This window comes from Podarcis vaucheri (genome assembly GCF_965113315.1).
Source record: "Podarcis vaucheri genome assembly, chromosome: 11".
Classification (NCBI taxonomy): domain Eukaryota; kingdom Metazoa; phylum Chordata; class Lepidosauria; order Squamata; family Lacertidae; genus Podarcis; species Podarcis vaucheri.
In genome coordinates, this window is record NC_138749.1 from 33,058,004 (window position 1) to 33,080,432 (window position 22,429).

Below are 22,429 nucleotides of genomic sequence, written 5' to 3' on the forward strand. Positions count from 1 at the left end.
TTAATGCCTTCTAGCCGTCTTCCCGATCATTTAGCAAGTTTTTTACGGTTCCTTTCCACGCGCAACTTTTCTTGAACTTGGAACGGAATGTTATTACCGTAGGCAATAAACGTTCTGTACGTACCACAAATGTTGTGGGGAATAAATTTTGCTATCGTAACGAAAAGATAATTTATCAGTTCATTCAAGCTCCGTTTGAACCGGCTTAATTTGAGCCAGGGATCTCACAATGAATTTATTTATTTATTTATGCCGGAGCGAAAGTCTGGAGCACGTGAAAAGTAACAATACAGAGGCGTGGACTCCGGACTAGTTTGATGACTGCATCAAGCGATTAGCGATGCCTTTGCATGTGTGAATGAATGAGCCTTTGCAGTTCACAAAGAGAATATTCACACATCCGGGCACGTCCTAGCATTTTGGAGATAACTCTTATTTTCAGCGGAGCCAGTTCACACATTGGATTTAAAAAGCCGCATGCACGTGGGAACTGACTCCTTGAGCATAGTCAGGGTGTGTGTGTGTTTGGAGGGGGTGCTGGGGGGGCGTTCTTTCCTGCTGCACACATCTGGAAGTAGGGATCGGGCTTTCAAGTAAGGAGGCAAGTCTTTCCGGCAGACTTTATTTACTTTTTCATGCAGCCAGGCAGCGGTATCTGTATCTCTCCAGATGTTTCGGGACTCCAGCTCCCACCAGCATGACCAATGGGCAGGAATGATGACGGGCCACCCACCGGCTCCGAGTCCCTGCCACAGAGTATCGTCAGGGTACAAGACCCCGAGTTGCTTAGTCTTATGTCAGCGAGGAGCATACCATTGGAAACAGGAACCCCAGCTGCCCCCCAACCTTTCCGTTAGTCTTGCCTCTGACCACCTTTCCTATTCCACGCGGACTCCCTTGATTCGAATCTTTGCTTCCTTCCTACTTAATGGCCCGATTCCTTTCTCTTTCTTTCAAAAATGGAAACGAAACCAACACGTGATAAGAAGCCCCGGTTGGGATCTTCTGGATCCGAGGCTTTTAGCTGCCTCGGAGTGATGCGTAGTAAGACGCGCTCCAAGACAAGCAGCGAATCCCACGTTTCTTTGGCGAGAGAAAGAAAAGTCTTGTTCCGCTTTTCTTCCGGAGCGGTCGGGCGCGAAAGGGCGAAGAGATCCCCACAGACTCCCCCTAGACTCTCTGCACAAATGCAGTTTCCGATGAAGATGGGTCCGGCCTCTGAGAACGGGGGCAGAAGGGACCGTGTCACATTTCGGATTTGATTCCCAATGGAGATGGAGCCAGGAATCTGGCAAAAAGGCTGAGCAGTCCCAGCCAGCTGTTGTTAAAAATAAAATAAAATAAATCTGGGATCCATAATGCGCCCCTTTCCCACTCCCCATAGCAGAGCAGGACCTGGGGGGGGGTGAGGGTGGGGGGCGCGCCCTGGGCGTCGCCTCCTGCCTACTCCCCCCTTGCCTGGGAGCGGGAGCCTGGGAGGTCTGGTTCTCCCGGAGCCACGTGGACTGAGGAGGTTCAGCTGGGAGGCAGTCTTGCTCCTCCTTTGTCCTTGCCTGTCTCGTGTGAAGTTAGGAGCTGCTGCGGAGCAGTTTGCCCGGCGCCTTTTGTCTAACGACGACAAGAGCCAGGAAAGAGAGAGGGAGAGAGGGAGAGAAAGAAAGAAAGAGAGAGAGAGGGAGAGAAGGGCTGAAAGTCAGAGAGGTGACCCGGGAGTTGGCGTTCGGAGACGCTCACGGAATATTAAGGTCGTCTGCAACAGCAGCTACGGAAGACGGGTTGCTTTATTAGCGACATGGCCTGGCTGAATGGGGGTGGCAGGGGAGGACACGGGCAATCGCAGGTGGAAAGAGGCCACCGTGGGGCGAGGTACCATTGCGAGCAATTGCCAGGATTAGCTGGTTTGTTCCCCCACCCCAAGAGTGCTGTGGGAGACTTTCCTAGTTTGCTATGACATCAGCTTCAGAAGACAGCCAATGAAACTGCTTGCTTCACATGCATGAAGCAGACAAAGAATGTCTTAGGTGGGAGCAGGAGGAGAGGCCCGCTGAATCAGACCAAGCAAAGGGTCTGTCTAGTTCTGCATCCTGTTTCCCACAGGGACCGCCCAAATGCTTTGGGGAAGCAGGCAACAGCCCTCTTCCGTTGTTTTAATCCCCCACCATCTGGAACTCAGAGGTATAGTGCCCCTGAATCTGGAGGCTCCATCTAGTCACCCTGACTTACAGTCAGAGACAGACATTTTTGTCGTTGATTTGTCTTAGTCCACTTCTAAAACTGGATTGTAGTGGGGATTGGGAATGGCCAGTGAAGTAGGTTGTTGCCTTCAGAATAGCAGGGCCATGTGAAAAATGTTTAAATATATCCCAGTACAATTTCAAGTATCACAGCACAGTTAATGCTTTTTCTCTCTCTCTTTGGCTTTGAAAACCAACATAGCTAGTCTTTTGAGCCTGTTCTACAACAAGTGGTTAGGATCAATGTATTGCACAGCACAGGGATATGGCAACACCCCACCCCAGTAATTCACTTGTTATTGCTGTGTACATTGAGCTGCCTGGGGAACATGAGGAATGAGGATACAGTACTATAGAAAATATCAGGGCAGCACAACCAATATATTTTGTGTCATCTTCCTTAAGATGCCAGCTTGCCTGTATAGGGCAGATTTGAATCATAAATTGCCTTTTATGTACCACTGCTCTGACCCGACCAATTGTACCTTTACATCTTATTCACATACTGCCAGCTCTCAAAGGCATGTTGTCACCCTAGGAAAACTACATCCTCTCAGCTGACATTCCCCAATTGTCCACATGTAGACACACAGGCCCTGCAAGCAGTCGCACAGAGACCCATTGCAACACTCCCAACAACTCATCCTTGCTACTGGTATCCCTGGAATTGCTCTCCACAGCTGATGTTGCTTCCATCCTCCCTGCACCAAGCTCTGGAGCCTAATTTTTCTTGTGACTCTGTCTGGAGCCTTCAGGATTCCTTGATAGACTCTGCCTCCCCCTCTGTCAATGGGTTTCATGCCTCCCCCTTGGAATTTCAAGGGTACCCAAAGTATGTTGTGATGGCCTAGACACCCAACAGCTGGATGATGTCAAATTTGATGAAGCTCGTTACCTGTTTAGAAGGGAAGGGGCACAAGACCTCCCTTTTCCAAAGGGGGGGGAGAGCTGAAAGGGGGCCATATTCAGCCACACCACAGTGTTCCAAAGCAATGCATCAGTTCTATCAAACCTGACAGCATGTTCCCCACAGAGCACAAAGTGCACAAATGTGTGACCCTGTCCTGCTAGAATTTGGATGGGAAATTATGGGCTCAGAATGACCCTCCACTGCCATGGCAGGGGGTTTCTAAATGCACAGAGATTCTTCTTCTACTTTGCTCCCCCTCCCAGTTCTCCATGCAGACTCTGACTTTGTACATAAATATGATTTAGTCATTAGTACTTAGTTATCATCATGTGTTAAGTCCTAGTCTGCAAACATCACAGGAGGCCAATAAACACCTTGAAATAGTCAAGAGTGCAAAGGCAAAGAGGACCAGGGGTCAAGATGGATGCACTGACCCAGGTAATCTTCTCAGTAATCCTTGCTGAGAGAGATGCCAGGCTGGGAACTCAAGGGGGACCTGCCATTTGTCTGGGTGGACTGAGCCTCAGTGATGGATAGGCAGCAATGATGTAACCACTTGGGTAGATATGCAAACGAGGAGTCCTGCAGTGATGGAATGATCAGACAGTGCCTTTGTGTGGAGATGGGAGCAGTCCTCTTTTGTAGACTCCCTCCAGTTCCGATGTCGCATCCCATGGCAGCCTATCAATGGCCATGTTCCCGCTGATGATCAGAATGAAAGAGCTCTCTATATGGAGGGACATTCCAGGTGCAGGATTAGCAGGAAAGGAGACGGATGTCTGCCGCTGCTGCTGCAGCAACGACATGAATGTTATGATGACTGCCTCAGTGTATGGCTATTTCTAGATGGGGACAGACGGTGATATGAATCGGAGAAGTTTGGCATAACGTAGAGTCCAGCATAGGCCCCCGTAAGCAAGCCAGTATTCATCATCATTTGGTCCTCCCTGTACTGAAACAGGATGAACACGTGGGATTGCTTTCACACACCTCTTTATCATCGGACCTTCTGAGATATTCCATCATTCAGGGATATCCCACACAATGTGGAAAAGAGATGTTTGCATCAAGTGTTGCAGCAGAGAACATAATGCCATTTGAAGCTGACCTGAGTGCTTGCAAACAAACCTTGTGCAATAACAAAGTGCCTAGGAGCTGGGCATTTGTTGTCTCTTTAAATCATAGAATCATGGAATTGTAGAGACGGAAGAGACCACAAGGGTCATCTAGTCCAACTCCCTGCAGTGCTGGGATATTTCAAATAGGTTTCTCTTTTCAGAACTGATTGTGTGCACTGGACATACAGTAGACATCTCTTTTCTGTATCATCTGAAACATCCTTCCTATTTCCTTGTCACATGAAACGGGGAGAGTGTCCCTGATACAATTTTGGGGGTGGGTGGGAAGAGTATCTTATCATTTCAAACTTTATTATTTAAATCTGATGTTCCTCCAGCACATTCATGTTTTTGCATGCCAGCCTTATTGCAGAAGGATTCTTAATACAGTGGCGGCTAACAGGTGTCCCTGCTAATGCATTTGAAAGATCCATACTTCATTATATCTTTGCACATTTTAGGAATATTTGGCAACTTGGCGATAGATGGGGGTGAATCCGAATAGTTTTATTGTGTAGTTTTGAAGATTCTTGTTAACAGCTTTTTAAAAAGACTTGACCCACTTGAAGAATGGAGAGCAGATATTCTAGGACAGACTTTGTCAGCCTGGGGCCCTCCAAATGTTCCCAGCATTCTGGCCTTTGGCTGTGCTGGTGAGGCTGATGGGAGCTGAAGTCCAAAACATCTGGAGAGGTTGAAGAAGGCTGCTCCAGGTGCTTTAGAGACTACATCTGCACTCTACATTTAAAGCAGGATCGTAGCACTGTACACAGGCATGGCTGTCCCCAAAGAATCCTGGGAACTGTCATTTGTTGATGGGAGAGCTGAAATTCCCCCTAGCAAGCTAAATTCTCCAAATTTCCCTAGGAAAGAGGGAGCAATTTCTAAACAACTTTGGGAATTGTAGCTCTGTGAGGAGATTAGGGTTCTCCTAACTCTCTGCACCCTTTACATACTACATCTCCCAGGATTATTTGGGGGAAGCCACAACTGTTAAAATAGTATAACAGTGTTTTAAATGTCTGGTGTGGAGATGGACAGATTCATTAAAATATCAATACCCAGGAGCAGTGGTATTTTTATAGGAAAAAAGGTGTCTGAACTCACCATGAACACTTTCCTTGTCCTCTTAGACTGGCAATGGTGCCCACCTGAGAGGTGCTAGAACCAGGGCTTTTTTTCAGCTGGAACTCGCTGGAACTGTACTGGCCCATAAGTAAAAGAAATCCAAACTCCACCGTAGAGCAATATTTTTATTAGGCCAACCAACATGCCATAAAATTGTGTGCAAACATTTGAGTTCTTCAGAACTCTTCATCAGACCAGATGCTGCCAGATGTTTCACCACCAGCCAACTCTCTCTCCCTCACACTTCCTTTGTTTACCATAGTATGATGAGTTATGGAGAACTAAAAAGCTTCCACACTCTTTTTGTGACGTTCTAGTTGGCCTAAGGAAGGCATTGCCTTAATATGAATTTGGGGCTTTTTTTTTTTTTACATGTTAGCTAAAAGGAGAGAGAGATTTGACCAAATGACTGCCCTTGGGCAAGGCATTCTACTCCTAAGAATACACCCTCCAATGTTTCTCCAATGAAAAAAGGGACTTCCTAAGGGAAAGCAGGACATTGCAGGATCAAATCAGAAACCAGGACGGCTTCTGTAAATCTGGGACTGTCTCTAGAACATAGGGAGGGTCTGAGTAAGGAACCCCTTTCCACCCACCCATCTATCCAAAGCGGGCCAAAAGTCTGCTAGGCTGGCTTGCCTCACAGCAAAATAATAATAATGCTGTAGAATTATTATTATTATTATTATTATTATTATTATTATTATTATTAATTGAATATATATACTCCGCCCAATACCCAGAGGTCTCAGGGCAGTTCACAGAACAAAATCAAAATATAAAACCACAAAATATAAATCAAAATAAAAACAACAAGCAAATACTACTCCCCAGAAGGTGCTTCAGCACATGGAGCCCCTTCTCTGCCTTGCTTTCTTCCAAGATCCCAAGGGGCGCATCTTAGAGAGGCTCTGGCTCGTTCTGGTTCTCCAAATCCATGCTTCCAACTCTCATACCTGGACTAGGGAGAGCTGAGCCCAGCGGGAGAAGCGTCAGAAGAGGTGGTGGCTGCTAAAAGAGGCCCTGTGAGCCCAGTGCCAGTGCCACCTGCCTGCCTGGCATTGGTCAGCCCAGGCTGTGCTGCCCACCCTCCCCCTGAAGCACCTGGGCTGGTGACAGCGACTGCCCTGGCAAGGCTAGAGCCGCACACAATATGGTGGAGTTGAGCACTGCTGGCGCTGCAGGCAGCCACCACCTTGGCACATCCAGGGCTCCTGTCCCAGTACTCTCCCTGGGGCCACCAAAATCAGCCTCGCGGGCCACGTGTGGCCCATGGGCTGTGTGTTGGACCACTTCTGGTTCAGTTGGAGTCTCCCTTATTGTAATCCATTGGTTTGGGTCCTACCCTTTAGAGCAGGAACAAACTACTGGTAGCTAGGTCCATCTGTGACTGAATGTTTCCTTGCTTTAGTTGTGCAGAGTCTCTGGTTGCATTCAGATGACACTTTATTCTGTGTTCTCAATTTCTTTATTGGATAATTTCTGTGTTTCATGTGCTCTTTCACATGTTGCAAAAGCAGCTTCTGAAAATCGGGATTCAATGGAAGTTAAGCACTCATTCTGTTTTAATTGCTTCCAGAAAAAATCCATTTGCAACCTCGTTAACCTAGAAAATCGTGGGAGTTTTGTGCTGTAATTTTCCTATGGTTTTCCATGAATCGTGCCATGTGATGAAATCTGGGGTAATATTCTTGACTACAGTTCTTTCCTGACATTTTCACGGGGAAACAGAAGCCCACATGTGTGTAATGGGTGGCAACATGTCCAGTGATGTTAACTGTTGTGTCACAACACACCCACTGAAATTCAGCGTGACATGGCGGTACAGTATGTTGATGAAAAAGCCACAGTTCCTTAACACATTGGGTAATGCAGTGTAAAAGGAACATTAGAAACTGGTATAGAAGCACTAGCATTGTAACCAGGAAAACTAATGCAATAATGCCCATGTCTGAATGCATTCTCTGTCTAATTAAGAACCCTGGAATACCAGTGTTTTGTGTGTTTCTGTGAGTGTGTGCAGGTGACAGGGAGCTGCAAGAGGAGACAGGCCAGCGGGTCAATAGAATTATAGAATTGTAGAGTTGGAAGGACCTTGAGGATCATCTAGTCCAACCCCTGCAGTGCAGGAATATGCAGCTGTCCCATATGGGGATTGAACTTGCAACCTTGGCATTATCAGAACTACGTTCTAACCAACTGAGCTAACCAGGGTCCATCCACACTTCCCCCTCCCTCACATGACTGTATATATATGTGATGGGGAGAATGGATATCTAGGGCTTGACTTCCCGACACCCACACATCAAATCTGCACAAGATGTAACCCAATAATTTGAGCACAGCCTACCAGGCCTGCCAGTAACTCATTTCTGCAGCTCCTGTCAAGCAGCAAAAACAGAAGGCTGACAGTGCTTGGCTCCACACATGGCTGGTGAGCTCTTTTTTTTTTTTTACTTGGTGAGATAGAAATTATGCAGGTTTCTGCTCTGTATGTAGATCTGTGTGACACTCCTTGGCTTCTTCCATGTGACACAAACCTTTCAGAAGTTTTCAGAGAACACTTTAAGCATGGTGTGAAGAGACAGAAGCAAGGACCAATGCGTGCCTTGGGGGTGTCAGTCGTTTTGAGGTTCTGGCAGCCAGTCCATAGCAAGCGATAATGAGCTCATCAAGAGACTGTGATTAATTGAATATGGCCGAAATTAACCAACTGTGAGCAACAGAGCAATTAATCAACTGGCAGTAATGTGGTGAAACTGGCAAAGTTAATTAAACCGAGAGGAGAATATTTAAGCAGCAGCGTTTATGGTGAAACTAATCAGTGTTCAGCAATTAACGGTCCAGCAGAGAGTTTCAAAAGATGGGAGATGAGTTGATAGTGAACAATACAAAGTGCAAGTATATGTTAGGGCTGCTGCAATAATTTCCATCATAGCTTGTTAGCTGGGCATAGTAAGGAAATGGTCGCTTGGAGTCTATGCCCATATAGTCCATGCCGAGACTTGGGCTTTTCAACTTCACTAAAAACAAGTAACATGCCAGAGTGCCATGGCTTCTCAAAGACCAAGACTACAATCCTATGCATAGTCACTAGTGAGCAAGTCTAGCTGCCAGTGTGGTGTAGTGGCTAGGTTGTTGGACTAGGACCTGGGAGACCAGGGTTTGAATCCCCACTTTGCCATGAAGCTCACTGGTCAGTCAATCTCACCCTTACCTAACTCATAGGTTTGTTGTGAGGATAACCTGGGGAGGAGGAGAATTACCGTATTTTTCGCCCTATAGGACGCACCGTCCCATAAGACGCACCTAGTTTTTTGGGGGGGAAATAAAGGGAAAAAAATTATTTCCCCCCCAGGCACGGGGCTGGGGCAGCCCGAGCTTCCCCAGCCCCCAGCCCCCAAACAGGCAGCTCTCTGCAAGCCGTGGGAGCCCAGCGGTGGCTCCCGCTGCTTGGGGAGAGATCCGCGAAGCCTGGACGCGCTGAGATCAGCGCGCGCAGGCTTCGGGATGCCGGCAACTCTCCCCAAGCAGTGGGAGCGTTCCCGCTGCTTGAGGAGAGGTCCGCGAAGCCTGGAGAGCGAGAGGGGTCGGTGCGCACCTACCGCTCTTGCTCTCCAGGCTTCAGCGAAAGCCTGCATTCGCCCCATAAGACGCACCCACATTTCCCCTTCATTTTTGGAGGGGAAAAAGTGCGTCTTATAGGGCGAAAAATACGGTATGTATGATACTTTGAACTCCTTGGAGGAAAGATGGGATGTAAATTAAACAAACTGAATGGATAAAATGACACCAACCTTTGGAAACAGGAAATGGGAAGGCAAAACTATCCTGATATAAGCATCAAAGTAAACAGTGCTATAGCCTTCTGCTTGAATGAATGTAGTTATTTGAAGTAGATTCAGCAAATCTAGCAGTAGAGGTTGTTTCCTGATATACTTTTTCTACAACCTTGTTCCGATACTCCAGTTCACATAAAATACTTGGGGTAGGATTTAGCCATTAATTAAACCAGAAGGAACAACATCTGCATGTCTATTTTGGGGAGGATTAGATTAGAATCTCTGCACATTTTGTGTCTGAAAAAAGGAGTAAGACTCTTCTAAGTGAATAGAGATCCCCAGGGCTCTTTCACAGCAGCAACAGCAGATGAACAGGAAGAGACAAGCCTCTGATAGACTCTGCGGCCCAAGGAGCAAGGGTTTATTACATCTTTGATCACAACAAGAAGACTTTGAAAAATGGAGGAAGGAGCAGGGGACAGGCAAAACTTCTTTCCATCAAGGAACTAACAGTTCTGACAAGCAACGTAAGGATGGGAAAAGTCACAGCTCTTAACAGACTCTGTTCCTGTTCATTTGTCATTGCAAGTGCTCCAAGCTCAGACATGTTTCTGTCCAAGAAGCATCTCCTTGAATCTCTTTTGCTCAGATTTTTTGTGCACACACTGGCTTGATACGAGATTGAAATTGCAGCATGCTCTCTCAGAGCTATGCAGACGGTTGCTCATCTACTCATTGGAGGCTGCCTCACACATTGTACTTTTCCAGCTTGTAGACCCCCCAAAGTGTGCATTCATAATGAGCCGTAGCCACATGACATGAAAAGCCATAGTTTATGGCTTACCATGATTGAGCAACACGATGGCGCATGCTGCTCAGCCACTCCTCCTTTAAGCTTTGTTCTTGGCTTACTGCTTTCATTTTGTGGGAAACCATGAGACCATTTCACATGTAACACTAAGGCAAGCCTTGTGGCTTGTTTCTTGCAGCTGTAGACAGGGCAGAGTGAAAGGAGGGTGATTGAAGAATGTGCATAAGCATGCTGCTCATTCATGGTTTGTTGCTGTGATATGCAAACCATGGCTTACAGTGACATTCAGTGTGTGAATGTCAGCATGAGTGATCCTCAGCACGAGAGCCAAGAGAATCAAATGGGTCATACCCATCCTTTCCTCTTGTTCAGTGAAAGACATAATCAACTAAGGCAGCCTCAGTCCTGAACCCTGACCGGAAGGTGGCTTGAAATCAGGCCTCTGGGCCAAACACAGCTCTGTCTGGCCCTAAGGACTCTCCACAAACTTCTCCACTTGCTGGCGATGCTTGAATGCTTCTGCCCATTGGTGCATCTTCCCTGGAAGATTGACCATAGAAGTGCTGCCTTGCGGACATCTGCTGCCTGAGGAAGCAGCCTCACCCTGCCTAATGGTTGGATAGGCCCCGTATCTGTCTATCAAAATTAGGTCACTTTAAGAAGCTTTCACATGCATTCTGTGTGTTCAGGGTCCATCCAACTCCACTGGCAGGGCAATATGTTGAAGAGGGGTGAGAGTATGCAGCATTTTCAACTTCTTGCCTCATTCTGGTTGGGTTGCTTCCAAATGACCTAGAAATAAGCTGGGTCAGCTGCAGCCTATTCACCTGAATAGGAGGGAAGTACCCCAGGAGTATTCTTTTTTAATATGCCTTCTCACTGAATGTATTGTGCTGCTACTGAAATCGGCTGGCTAATATTACACAGGATTAATAAAAATTCACCCTCAGAGGTTAGATTCCCAAGTCATTCTGAACATTTGAAGTTTTCTTATTATCTGCTAATGAACTGGAGTGGCGGTTTGACTAATTGTTTTTTTTTTTTAAAAAAACCCACCCATATTAAAAATGTATAGCTATGCCCTGTGATTTTTATTCACATTATTTTAAAAATGATGTTGACTTTACCTAAGGCTTTGGCTTTCTTCAAGCTGGAACACGTAATAAATGTGTTAAGGGTGAGAGCAACCGTGTGAAAACAGGAAATTGTATTCTTTAAAAGCAAGATGAGAGAAAGACTCCTGAGTGAAAACTGGAGTTGAAATACAGACTGCCATTTAGGCATCTTCTCTTCCAGCTGCAATAAGAGCCTGCCATTTTGTCCAAAGGGCTTATGGGCACCTGGTTAAAAAGTAGACTCAAATACAGTGGTACCTCAGGTTAAGTACTTAATTCGTTCTGGAGGTCTGTTCTTAACCTGAAACTGTTCTTAACCTGAGGCACCACTTTAGCTAATGGGGCCTCCTGCTGCTGCAGCGCCGCCGTGCCATGATTTCTGTTCTCATCCTGAAGCAAAGTTCTTAACCTGAGGTACTATTTCTGGGTTAGCGGAGTCTGTAACCTGAAGCGTATGTAACCTGAAGCATATGTAACCCGAGGTACCACTATATGGTGCATTTGTTCTCCCAGTATATGGCTAGGAATACAATTTAAAAACCAGTTACTCTGGGTGCTACTGCAATGAACGGCAATGCGTTACATCCAATTAGAATAGTAACTGAGGATAGAGGTTGGTCAACTGGAACCAGAGTTTTTGCATGGATCGTGCCCCAGGCTTTTCACCCTGGCTTCCATATGGAGAAGATCATTTCTGCCATCTGCTATAGAGGGGTGTTTCACAGTTCCACAGTTTCAGCATTAACCTCTTGTACTGCATACCCTCCAAGTGTTCTGATTTCCGAGGGATTGTCCTGGAATTTCAAAAGACATCCTGGCTTCTGATTTGATCCCAGAATGTCTCTATTTTCCCTGCTGGTGCTGCTGCCACTGAGCTCAAGGAGGAGGAGGAGATGGAGCTTGTCCCAAGCAGTGCTTGCAGTGGCTACGAAGGAGCATCCATGGCCTCTCCATGGCTGCCGCTGCCAGCCTCCTCCCTTGGGCAGTTCGTAGGAGCTGCTGGAGGTGGGCAAAGAGGAGGAGAGGCTGCCCTGGGTGGGAAGAAAGGGGGAGCAGAGCAGAGCAGAGCAGAGCAGAAGGAGTTCTGATGCTTTTTAAAAAATGCTTTGTTTATCTGTGCCCAGTCTTGCCCCTTTCTAAAATTTATTTATTGGGGTGTGTTTTTCTTTTTGTAAATCTATCAAATAATGGAGGTGGTGGGCCTGGGTGCTGTGTCCCATTGGTTTGGTGGTGCTAGCAATCACCCTTCTTCTGATAGGAAATGTTCTGCAGGGCGTGGGGAGGAATAATTGGGGTTGGGAAGTGAGAAATGTCCCTATTTTCCTCTGAGGAATGTTGGAGGGTATGGTACTGGTACTGATCCACTGGAGGGAGGATTTGTTGTTAGACACCCCTGTTTGGGAGAATGTCTGTGCATGGGTCAAGGATCAAAATGGGGCTGGTGGGCTGGTGTTGATGTAAATAACTCTGGCATACAACACTGAATGTCATGCTGTGTCTTGCAGTCGATTTTATTTGTTGTCTTGGTGTTAGCTCTGGTGGTAAGGTATTCTTACAGCATTAGAACAAAAAAAGTCTTTGTCCTCTTCATCCCTGCCAGAGACAACCAATGGTGTGAAGCGGGGACAGAGAAGAGGTAAAGGAAATTTGGAAAGTAACATGAACTTGGTACATTTTCAGCAGCAACCTACTACTGAGTTATATGCATTTTTGGTTCTGAGATTAGCATTTGGGCTCCATTTACTATGGACCAGAGATTTATGCCTCCCAAGCCCTAACTCCTGGTTTTCCAGTCTCTGTCCATACCCATTAAAAACTGCAGTACAGTATACATAGCTACTTCTCTCCAACACAAAACTTGCCCTTGTGGATTACCATAGCAAAAGAAAAAGAAAAAGAAAAAGAAAAAAAGGAATAGCCCATTCCCCCATATAGATATAGCACCCCAGAACTTAAAAGAGTGATCCAAGTGTCATGTTTTGGCAAAGCCATACAGAATTTAGAGAGAGACACATCAAGACTTGTTCCAGCAGGGAGGAATTGCATTTGGATTGACTCACAGGAGAGTGAAGATAGCAGGAAGGGCAGCTAATTGGGTCAACTATCAAAATTCCAGTGTCAGAAAAATTATTAATTAGGAGAAATTTAGTTGTGTACCACCAGGTCCTTTGTTTTAGGATTCCCTTGGGTTTGTAGGCCTCCCTTAACTCAAATTAACTACCACTGCATTACTAATACTACTTGACAGTGATGAATGTGGGTGATTTGTTTCCTGCAGTTCTGATCATGTTATACAGGAAATCTAAGCTCAGCAGTGAATGTGAAGGAAATGTTTTCTGGAAACACCATCATGCTCTTCCTCTGCTTCACTGTTGTTGCTAAACTCCAAGAGAAAGAGAGAGAAAGAAACTGATCGTCTTAACTAATTCCTTCCTCATTATATTCCTTATCATGTTTCCCCTGTCCTTTTCTCTGCCTCTCCTGATCTGTCCATCTAGACTGGGCTGAAGGGGAGGAACCTGTACACCTCCAGATTTGGTTGAGCTTATAAAGTCTTGTCAGCCCCAGGCAGCATGGCAAGTGGTCCAGGATGATGGGAGTTGTAGTTCAGCAGCATCTAGTAGGCGACAGCTTCTCCATCTCTGATGTACATAAACCAACAAAGCTGGTTTCAGAATATGACTATGGTCTGGCTGCTGCTGCTGCTGCTGTTGGGTTTTTAGGTATCAGGCTTCTCTCATTTTCCCTGTAGTATAGAAATGTCAAAATAAAATATGCTCTTTTTGTGGAGTAAGAAAAAAGAGGAAGTGGTGAGATGGAAAAAGTAAAGTGTTTAGGCAAGGTCCAGAAGAAGGGCAAGTGGCAGAGAATCCTAAGTAGTGGACCAAGCACAAAACTATATTTAGCCACAGTTTATAAGGTGCTTTGTTGGTGGAGTGTGAGTTTCCACTGCTAAGTACTATTTGAAGGGAGAACCTTCGCCTTTATTGGAGAGTGTCAGAAGGTAGATGCAGAAGTATGAAGGTATTGGACACACCATACATTGAAAGCACACGCCTTCCCCCAGAGAATTCTGGGAACTGTCGTTTGTTAAGAGCACTGAGAAGTGTAGCTCTGTGAAGCATAACCTACAGCTGCCAGGATTCTCTGGGGGAAGCTGTGTGCTATATACCAGTAAGTGGTTTAAATGTATAGCATGAAAGAGAGAGGTAGTCTGGGTTTCACCACCCTTGACACATGGTGACTTAGAGCACCTGAAGCAAAAAATGGCAGAGGGTTGTCCCCCAATTAAAGGATATTAATTAATTGCAATTAATCAATCAAACTCAATAATATGACTTTTAATTGATTAATAAATGAAACTGTCAATTATTCCATATATATTGAAGCACCATTCAACTTTTGTGTTTAGGTTATACGCACATCAGCCATAACAGGCATAATGAGAGAAGAGAGATTCCTCGTATGTGGTTATGGGGAAACACCTATGTTAATGGCGCTTGTCACTTGCAGTCTGTGTGACTAGGATGGAAAGGCACTGGATAGAACCACTTGTCTAAAGAGCTAGAATAAAGACAACGAAATAGCCTGTAATTTGATAAATATATATAATTACCAGATCAAGTATTTACTTAGAAGCTTTTATTAGACCACAGCAGAGTACATTTAATTTATTTTGTGTTTTCATTTTTTGTAGGTCAAGATGTTAAAAAATCTCTTATGGATGTGTTGGACCTTAGCCATAACAGGTGCACTTCACAAAGGTAAGGACATTGTGGACCAGGAATATATGCTGAAGCTGGCTTCTGTGAGAATTGGAGAAGTTGTCCTGATGTTTTGTGGCAGTGGGAACATGGCAATTATTCTGAAGCAATTAGTCTGACCTTCATAACTTTAATGTGCATTTGTGTGTGCAGTTCCTTTGCCCTGATGGCTCCTAGTTACACAGAAATGAAGGAAAATCTCTGTATATTTATTTATTTAGGGTTGCCACTTCTTCCCCGCCCCTTTTTGGACAGGGTTCCTATGCGCCTTTAACAGCTGCTTGACAATAAAAATAACTAAGGAGTAAAAGCTTGTGCCGTTATCAACCTACGATGTTGGGGCAAAGAAGCATTTCAGCACCATGCAAGAGCTAGCAAAGGTTCAAGAGTTCCTGTTGGGAACATAGATGACAGTGCTCTTCTCAGATTATATTCCCAGGGGGAATTAGCCAACGAGAGAGCACTCTGTTCCTCATGTAACTGCTAGTTAATATTCTGAATGGGAGCTGAATAAAGTCCCAAGTTAATCCCTAGCTTCTCAAGGTAGGACTGGGAGACAATCCTGCAGCAAACCTTGGAGACCCAGCGCCAGCCAGTACCAAGCTAGAAGGACCAATGGGTCTGTTTCCTATATTCCTATGTTGTTCTTCAGTGGTAGAGTACATGCTTTGCATGCAGACATTTGTACATTTCTCCAAGTAGGACTAGGAGGGACTATTTTCTGAAACCTTGAGAAGTCGTTGTCAGTCACTGTAGACCAGCAGCAGACAACATGGTGCCCTCAGAATGTTGTTGGACTCTAACCTCCACCAGCTCCACCCAGAATGGCCTATAGCAGGCATAGGCAAACTTGGCCCTCCAGATGTTTGGGGACTACAATTCCCATCATCCCTGACCACTGGTCCTGTTAGCTAGGGATGATGGGAGTTGTAGTCCCAAAACATCTGGAGGGCTGAGTTTGCCTATGCCTGGCCTATAGAGGGGGTGCTAACCTACGCTAGTTGCTAGTCAATTATTTAGCTACCCACTGCTGCTGTGCCTATAAGAGCAGTTTGCTGCGCAGCCATTGTGAAGTGAGATAATGGTTATCTTTATTATACGCCAACTTTTGCACATCACACACATCAACCAGGCCTGTTATCTTCTGGTCCGTTGGCAAACCGAATACAGTGGTACCTCAGGTTAAGTACTTAATTCGTTCTGGAGGTCCGTACTTAACCTGAAACTGTTCTTAATCTGAAGCACCACTTTAGCTAATGGGGCCTCCTGCTGCTGCCGCGCCGCCCAAGCACGATTTCTGTTCTCTTCCTGAAGCAAAGTTCTTAACCTGAGGTAATATTTCTGGGTTAGCGGAGTCTGTAACTTGAAGTGTATGTAACCTGAAGCGTATGTAACCTGTGGTACCACTGTACTGCATTAATAGTTGATTGTAGCTAAACCAGAACACCTAGATTTACAGTACAAAGCATTTCCCACTGGGTTCCAACAAGACAATACCTGGTAAATAAGCATAGGATTCCAGTCTAATCTCAGACTGGATTATGGTGACTTCAGATGTTACAATATTGCTGTATGGAAAGAAGTACAACTTGTGATCTCACACATGCACATTGCTACATGATTATTCACATGTGACCATCTACACAGAGATTGCATGGTGATTCCCACACAGAAGTGTTTTCTGTGTAAAGAACGCTGTACCTTACGTTGCTTCAGTTGGTTCAACTGGTTTGTGGATTAAACCATTGACAGACTTTTATGGGCTATATATTCCACTGAGGTGGAGATTTCCATCATTATTTGCCCTGTCTGTTGCTAAGGTGGTACCTTTAATAGCAAGCTAAATGTATGTGTGACGTAAATGGAGGCATAATTTAAATATTTGCAACTGGGTGTAATCCCCTAACAGGAAAGAAGAATGTATAAAATCAAAATTAATTGACCTGCCTTACACTTTCATATTTTTCCATATTAAAACCCAGTTTTTCTTAAAACCTCCCTGCCACATTTCCCCTGGTATGTGCAAATACCACCTACCATTTCAATTACGACAACAAAAATACATTTATATTGAAAATAATAAGGCTCTTTGCAGGACGACTGCTGTTGTAATTTTATCAATGGTTTTCATCACTGGCCTGGTTTCCACACCATGATAAACAATTAAGCAATTGCATCTTTAATCAGGGTTTCATGTGAATGGGCCATGTCCTGGGACATACTGCTCAAAAGTCCCCTCTTCACTTTGCTCACAGGCCATGCTGGGAGCAGCAAACCGCAAGCCTTGGCTTGCCCTGTCATTCAGACCCAGACTAATGGTTTGTTTCTCTCCAAACAAAGCACAAGTGGTAGCCAGGGTTTGTTCTTGGCCTGCTGCTTGTGGTTCATTTGGGGGAAGCTAAGCACGAGCCTGGGCTTGGATGCCAAGCATTGTGGTTTGTTGCTCCCAGTGCAGCACGTCCAGGAGTGGTGGAAGAGCAAACACAGGGACTTTTGAGCAGCGTGTACTAGCACACTGCTCATTTGCATTCAACCATAGTTAAGCATTTGTGATGGCTGCTTTAATTTCTTTTTGGGAGCAACTGGCAAGCGAGGCAGCGGTGCCACATGATCTGTTTGAGAGCCTCATTTCAGAGGCTCAAAATTGCTGGGTTTTGCCCCAAAACTTTCATATGGGGGAGGAAAGATTATCCAGATATAGCCTCCTCCTACACCTCTCTCTTTTCCTCTCATGGCATCATAGTAGAATCATAGAATTGTGGAGTTGGAATAAACCACAACATATCAATACTGTGCCTAGAAGCTGCCTCAACACTCCATGATTTCTCCATTTCATCTAAGGCAGCAGCTAACGTATGCCCCTTACACCTCACCTAATTTAAAGGGAATGCTGTTTCCCCCCTTTTCTGCTGTCCCCTTTTCTGCTCCCCTTCATTTTCTACCCCACTCCACCTTCCACAGTCCCCCCTCCCCCACTCTTTCCTCTGCTTTGATTCCCACCATCAAGGTTGATTTGAATGAAGTAGTACACATGGCAGCAAGTCGCTGAATGCAACCTTGGCTTCCCTTTGTTGCAGATTGCATATACTCATTCCCAACTTGTTCCTTTTGTAAATCTTCACCTGCCCCCTTTCCCCTGGCGCAGTGGTGCCATTTTGTGGTTTGCCTCAGGTGTCAGAATGTCTTGGGCCAGTCAAGAGATTTGTAGATGCCTCAGGGGTGGAATGGCTATTGCCTCTAGTTCTATGGTATTTGTTTCGAAAGGGCCAGTGAGTATTAACAAGAAGCATGTATTGATGTGTTTGTGGGTGTTTCATGCTACTACATTCAGATGCATGTGCCCTCTTAAATATTATTGCTGCAGATGGAATGTACATTTGCCTAGTTTCACATGATTTACAGCCGGAGCCTGAACAGTAACTGATCCTTCACCATGCCTGGTTTACATCCTCCCTCTCTTTACTGTACAAACTCAGACCACAAGCCATCTGGCAGAACAGAAAGGTTTTTGTTAGAATTCAATTTATTACCTTCATTGTCAAAGCCTCATGCACGTTTCTGCTGGTAGACCTGGATATTTCTGCAGATCTGCTCTCGCAATCTATATACGTTGACGGGGTGATCCTAAGGGCTGATTTACATCTGATGAAAGTCCTGCACAGAAGGCACTTCCATGTTGGTAATAGCTGGTGACCCCATTATGTGTACCTAAGGGGTGTGTGTGTGTGTGTTGGACAGGGGAAGAAGAGGTTCACACAGTAGTTAAGGGGCTGTTCTTTTCTATATATTCAAAACTGAATTGCAAAAATTGAGGGAAGCTGTGCGTTTCAAAAACAATTGTTGTAGATACTATAGAAAAGAATAGCCTCTTCTGTGGAAAAACTGTAAGTGGTCTGAAACTATAAGTTTGTTGGACTTTCTGTTGCCCTTTGCAAATGTTGTCCTAGTCCTCCATATGTAAATCATCACGTTTGATGATTGCATGCATACGTATTGTATGATGTGAACTGTCACCTGGAAGCCAAGATTGCTTTCAGCGACTTCCTGCTTCATTTACTACTTCGCTCAAGGAAGCTGTATTTCTTCACCCAAAGTGCAACTGATTTATGGAATTTTGTATCAAAATATGGGGCAATGAAGACTAGTTTAAATGACTTTGAACACTACTATGTAAACTCAACCAAGATATACCTCTCAATGGTTTATTAGACATGATTAGGAATGCTTGGGGAATTTGTGAATTCTGATATAAAGTGGCCTGAATCTAGTCTGCTGGGCTAATGTGCTCATTGAAACATAGATAGCCTTCAGAATTTTGTGATAGTGCTTAGAGTGTATTTGGACCACAATGCACTGATGAATAGTTCTCAAACATGACAATCTACATACAAGTACAGTGCCTTCCATGAACAGGAAGAATATCCCTTTTGGGAGTTATGGGGCTGTTCAAGAGACATGGGCGGATCTTTGGGTTGCAAGCTGGCATTGCAATATCCTGGAATAATTAATTTGTGGAAGGTTTTTCTCTAAGGTTTTTCTATTTTGGTTATAGAATAACAAGCACATATGGATCTGTGCCTTCATAGCTGAACATTGGGCTGGGAGTTGCTCAGATTTATATTTATTATAGTTAACAATATGATCATAAATTCTACTCATATTTATCCAGAGATAAAAACCAACATATAGTTAGCAGAATAAAAACTTAAACACATTGCAGGATCTACCAAAATAGACCAGAGGCAATTGTATCTCATCCAGCAGAGCTTTACTGCTACTGAAGGCAAATAAGCAAAATGGTCACAAATCCAATACATACAGTGGTACCTTGGGTTACATATGCTTCAGGTTACATACGCTTCAGGTTACAGACTCCGCTAACCCAGAAATAGTGCTTCAGGTTAAGAACTTTGTTTCAGGATAAGAACAGAAATTGTGCTCTGGTGGCACGGCGGGAGCAGGAGGGCCCATTAGCTAAAGTGGTGCTTCAGGTTAAGAACAGTTTCAGGTCAAGAACCGACCTCTGGAACGAATTAAGACATCTGGAACGAATTAAGTACCTAACCCGAGGTACCACTGTACAGGATTGGCACTGCCCACAAGAAATCCAGTTGCAGCTTATAAGTTATAATAATTTATAGTAAGACTAAAACCTTAACACTAAGATACATGCTTCAGAGACAAAGTTCTGCAGAGATGAAGTGTGTTGGTATTATGGTCATAGCAAAAGTCTTTGTTGCCTCTCAAGTGCTGAGCATCTTTTTTAAAAAAAAAGACAATTTTTTGCAATGGATAACAAGATGAGGTTTAACAGCACAGATTTTTAACCCAGAGGTCTGAGTCCTTTGAATACGGGAAGGCTGTGATTCTGATTGAGGTCAAAAAAGAGAAGAGATTTTATTCAGTGTAGAGGGGGAAAATGTGACTGTGAGCTCCAGGAGGTGGGATATAGAATTTATAGCTTCTCTGGGATCCCTGCCTATAACTACCTCCCTTTAAATTAATTAAACAGCTCAACAGCTCTTATAACTGCCTAGCAACTGAATGCATTAGCTCTCTGGGTGGAAGACTATTACCACATGTTCAAGAGGTGATTGTTTTGCAATATGTTTTGGGCACATTAACTAAAGAGTGGGGTCCTTAGGCTCCCTCAGTGATGGGACGGAATTCATAGATAAAGACGGAGGGGGTTGGTGTAGAGCCTTATACTTGCCAGGCTATACAATACAGATCCTCCAAGTGTCCCTATTTTCCAGGGATGTCCCTGATTTAGAGAGGCCATCCCAGTTTCTGATTTGATCCCAGAATGTTTCACTTTTCCTTAGGATGTCCTTATTTTCATTTGTAGGGTATGGAGCTATCCAGCCCCCAAGCCGTCTGAAGGCAATCCTGTATAGCGAAGCTTGTTTAATGTTTTATTATGTTTTTATATATTTTGGAAGCTGCCAAGAATGGCTGGGGCAACCCAGTAAGATGTGTGGGGCATAAATAGTAAAATTATCATTATGGAATGGGATGTCCCTATTTTCATCAAAGAAATGTTGGAGGGTATGACAACAGTGTTAGTTTGGTAAGAGTGCTGTTCGGAGCCCCCTTTTCCTCTCACAGAGCTACAATTCACAAAGTGGTTTAATGATCGACCCTTTTAATCAAGAAACTCTAAGCATTGCACTTCTATGGGATGAGTAGGGATCTCCTAACAACTCTCAGCACCTCAGCAAACTACAGTTCCCAGGATTTTTGGGTGTGTGTGTGTGTGTGTGTGTGTGTGTGAAGCCATGACTGTTTAAAGTGCTTTAAATGTATGGCACCGATGGGGCTCAAGTCTGCTCTATCTCTGGCTGACAGCCCTTCTGATTTTCGGAGACTGCTGTAATTGGTTTACATTTAAAAATATATACATTCAGAAACAACATTCAATAAAATGTTCCAGAAACTAAACAAAAACAAAACAAAATGGTGTATGAGAAAATAAAACTGAGTAAGAGTACTTAACCAAAAATAAAAAGTAACAGTTCAGGATAGCTTGTGTAAGCATATATGAGTTTAATAGCTCAGTTAGTAGAGCATAAGACTTAATCCTGGAGTTGTTGGTTTGGGCAAAGGATTCCTGAATTTCAGGGAGTTGGACTAGATGACCCTTGTGGTCCCTTGCAACTCTATGATTCTATGATGTAAAGGTCTTTACAGTCTGCCTCATGAATTATCTTGGATGGTGCATTCCAGAAGGTAGGTGTTATCACCAAGAAGACTTGCTTCCTTATTGTCACTTACTGACATTCTGCTAGTGGTGGAACAACAAGCAGGGTCCTCTTGGAAGATCATAATGATTTGCTTGGTCTGTACCAGGAGAGGCAGTCTATAAGATACCCTAGTCCCTAATCTGCAAATGGAATGCCCCCACCTCAATGTTAATAGTATCTCTGATGATTTTATTTTGTATCAGTAGGCAGAACAAACATAATCCACACTACTATGTGTTGTGTCTAGCTGCCTGCTCTTCCTAGAAGGCTGAAGATATGGGCCCATATCTCAAAAAAGTGATTTTTTGCTATAAGGTACACTGTGTCTTATGAGTTTCTGCTCTCCTCTAGGAGTTTTTGCTTTGCTCTCTTCCTTTTTTGTTGTTGCTGCATTTATTTATGATATAATACTTATGCATCCTGAGCCTAGCCATTTTGGAGGGCTCAGGAGGAACATCTGGGGTGCGGGGTGGGGGAAGAGTGTGTTGCTGCTACCACCACCCTGCCCATCAGCTCCTGCCTTAGGGGGCCACCTTGTTTCTTCTATTCACATCCTCACACCCGCCAATAGCCCCAATTTTTCTGATACATTACTGATTGACAGAAGCCGCCTCGGCTCCTTATGTCAATCATCTTATTTGAATAACCCTACATTTCACTATCCTGAGAGAGGTTTGTTTTATACACCCCTGTCATGTCCTGCTGTCCTTACCTCTAATCTAAGTAACCCATAACATTGTAACTTTTCCTCTTAGAGGAGCTGCTCCTCAGTGTCTTCAAGTGATCCAGACACCGGTGAATTAGGTCTACTTGCAAAGAACTGT

General features: G+C 44.5%; 1 protein-coding gene across 3 annotated transcripts in view; it reads left to right on the forward strand.

Moving 5' to 3' along the window:
- VCAN (versican) overlaps nucleotides 1-22,429 on the forward strand; it is a 136,266-nt gene that overhangs the window by 2,719 nt on the left and 111,118 nt on the right. For all 3 annotated transcript variants that reach the window (XM_082191831.1, XM_082191833.1, XM_082191832.1), the window contains exon 2: nucleotides 14,796-14,862. In XM_082191831.1, the coding sequence (XP_082047957.1) occupies nucleotides 14,802-14,862 (61 nt within the window). In that variant the 5' untranslated portion in view covers nucleotides 14,796-14,801. The remainder of the gene's footprint in view (nucleotides 1-14,795; nucleotides 14,863-22,429) is intronic.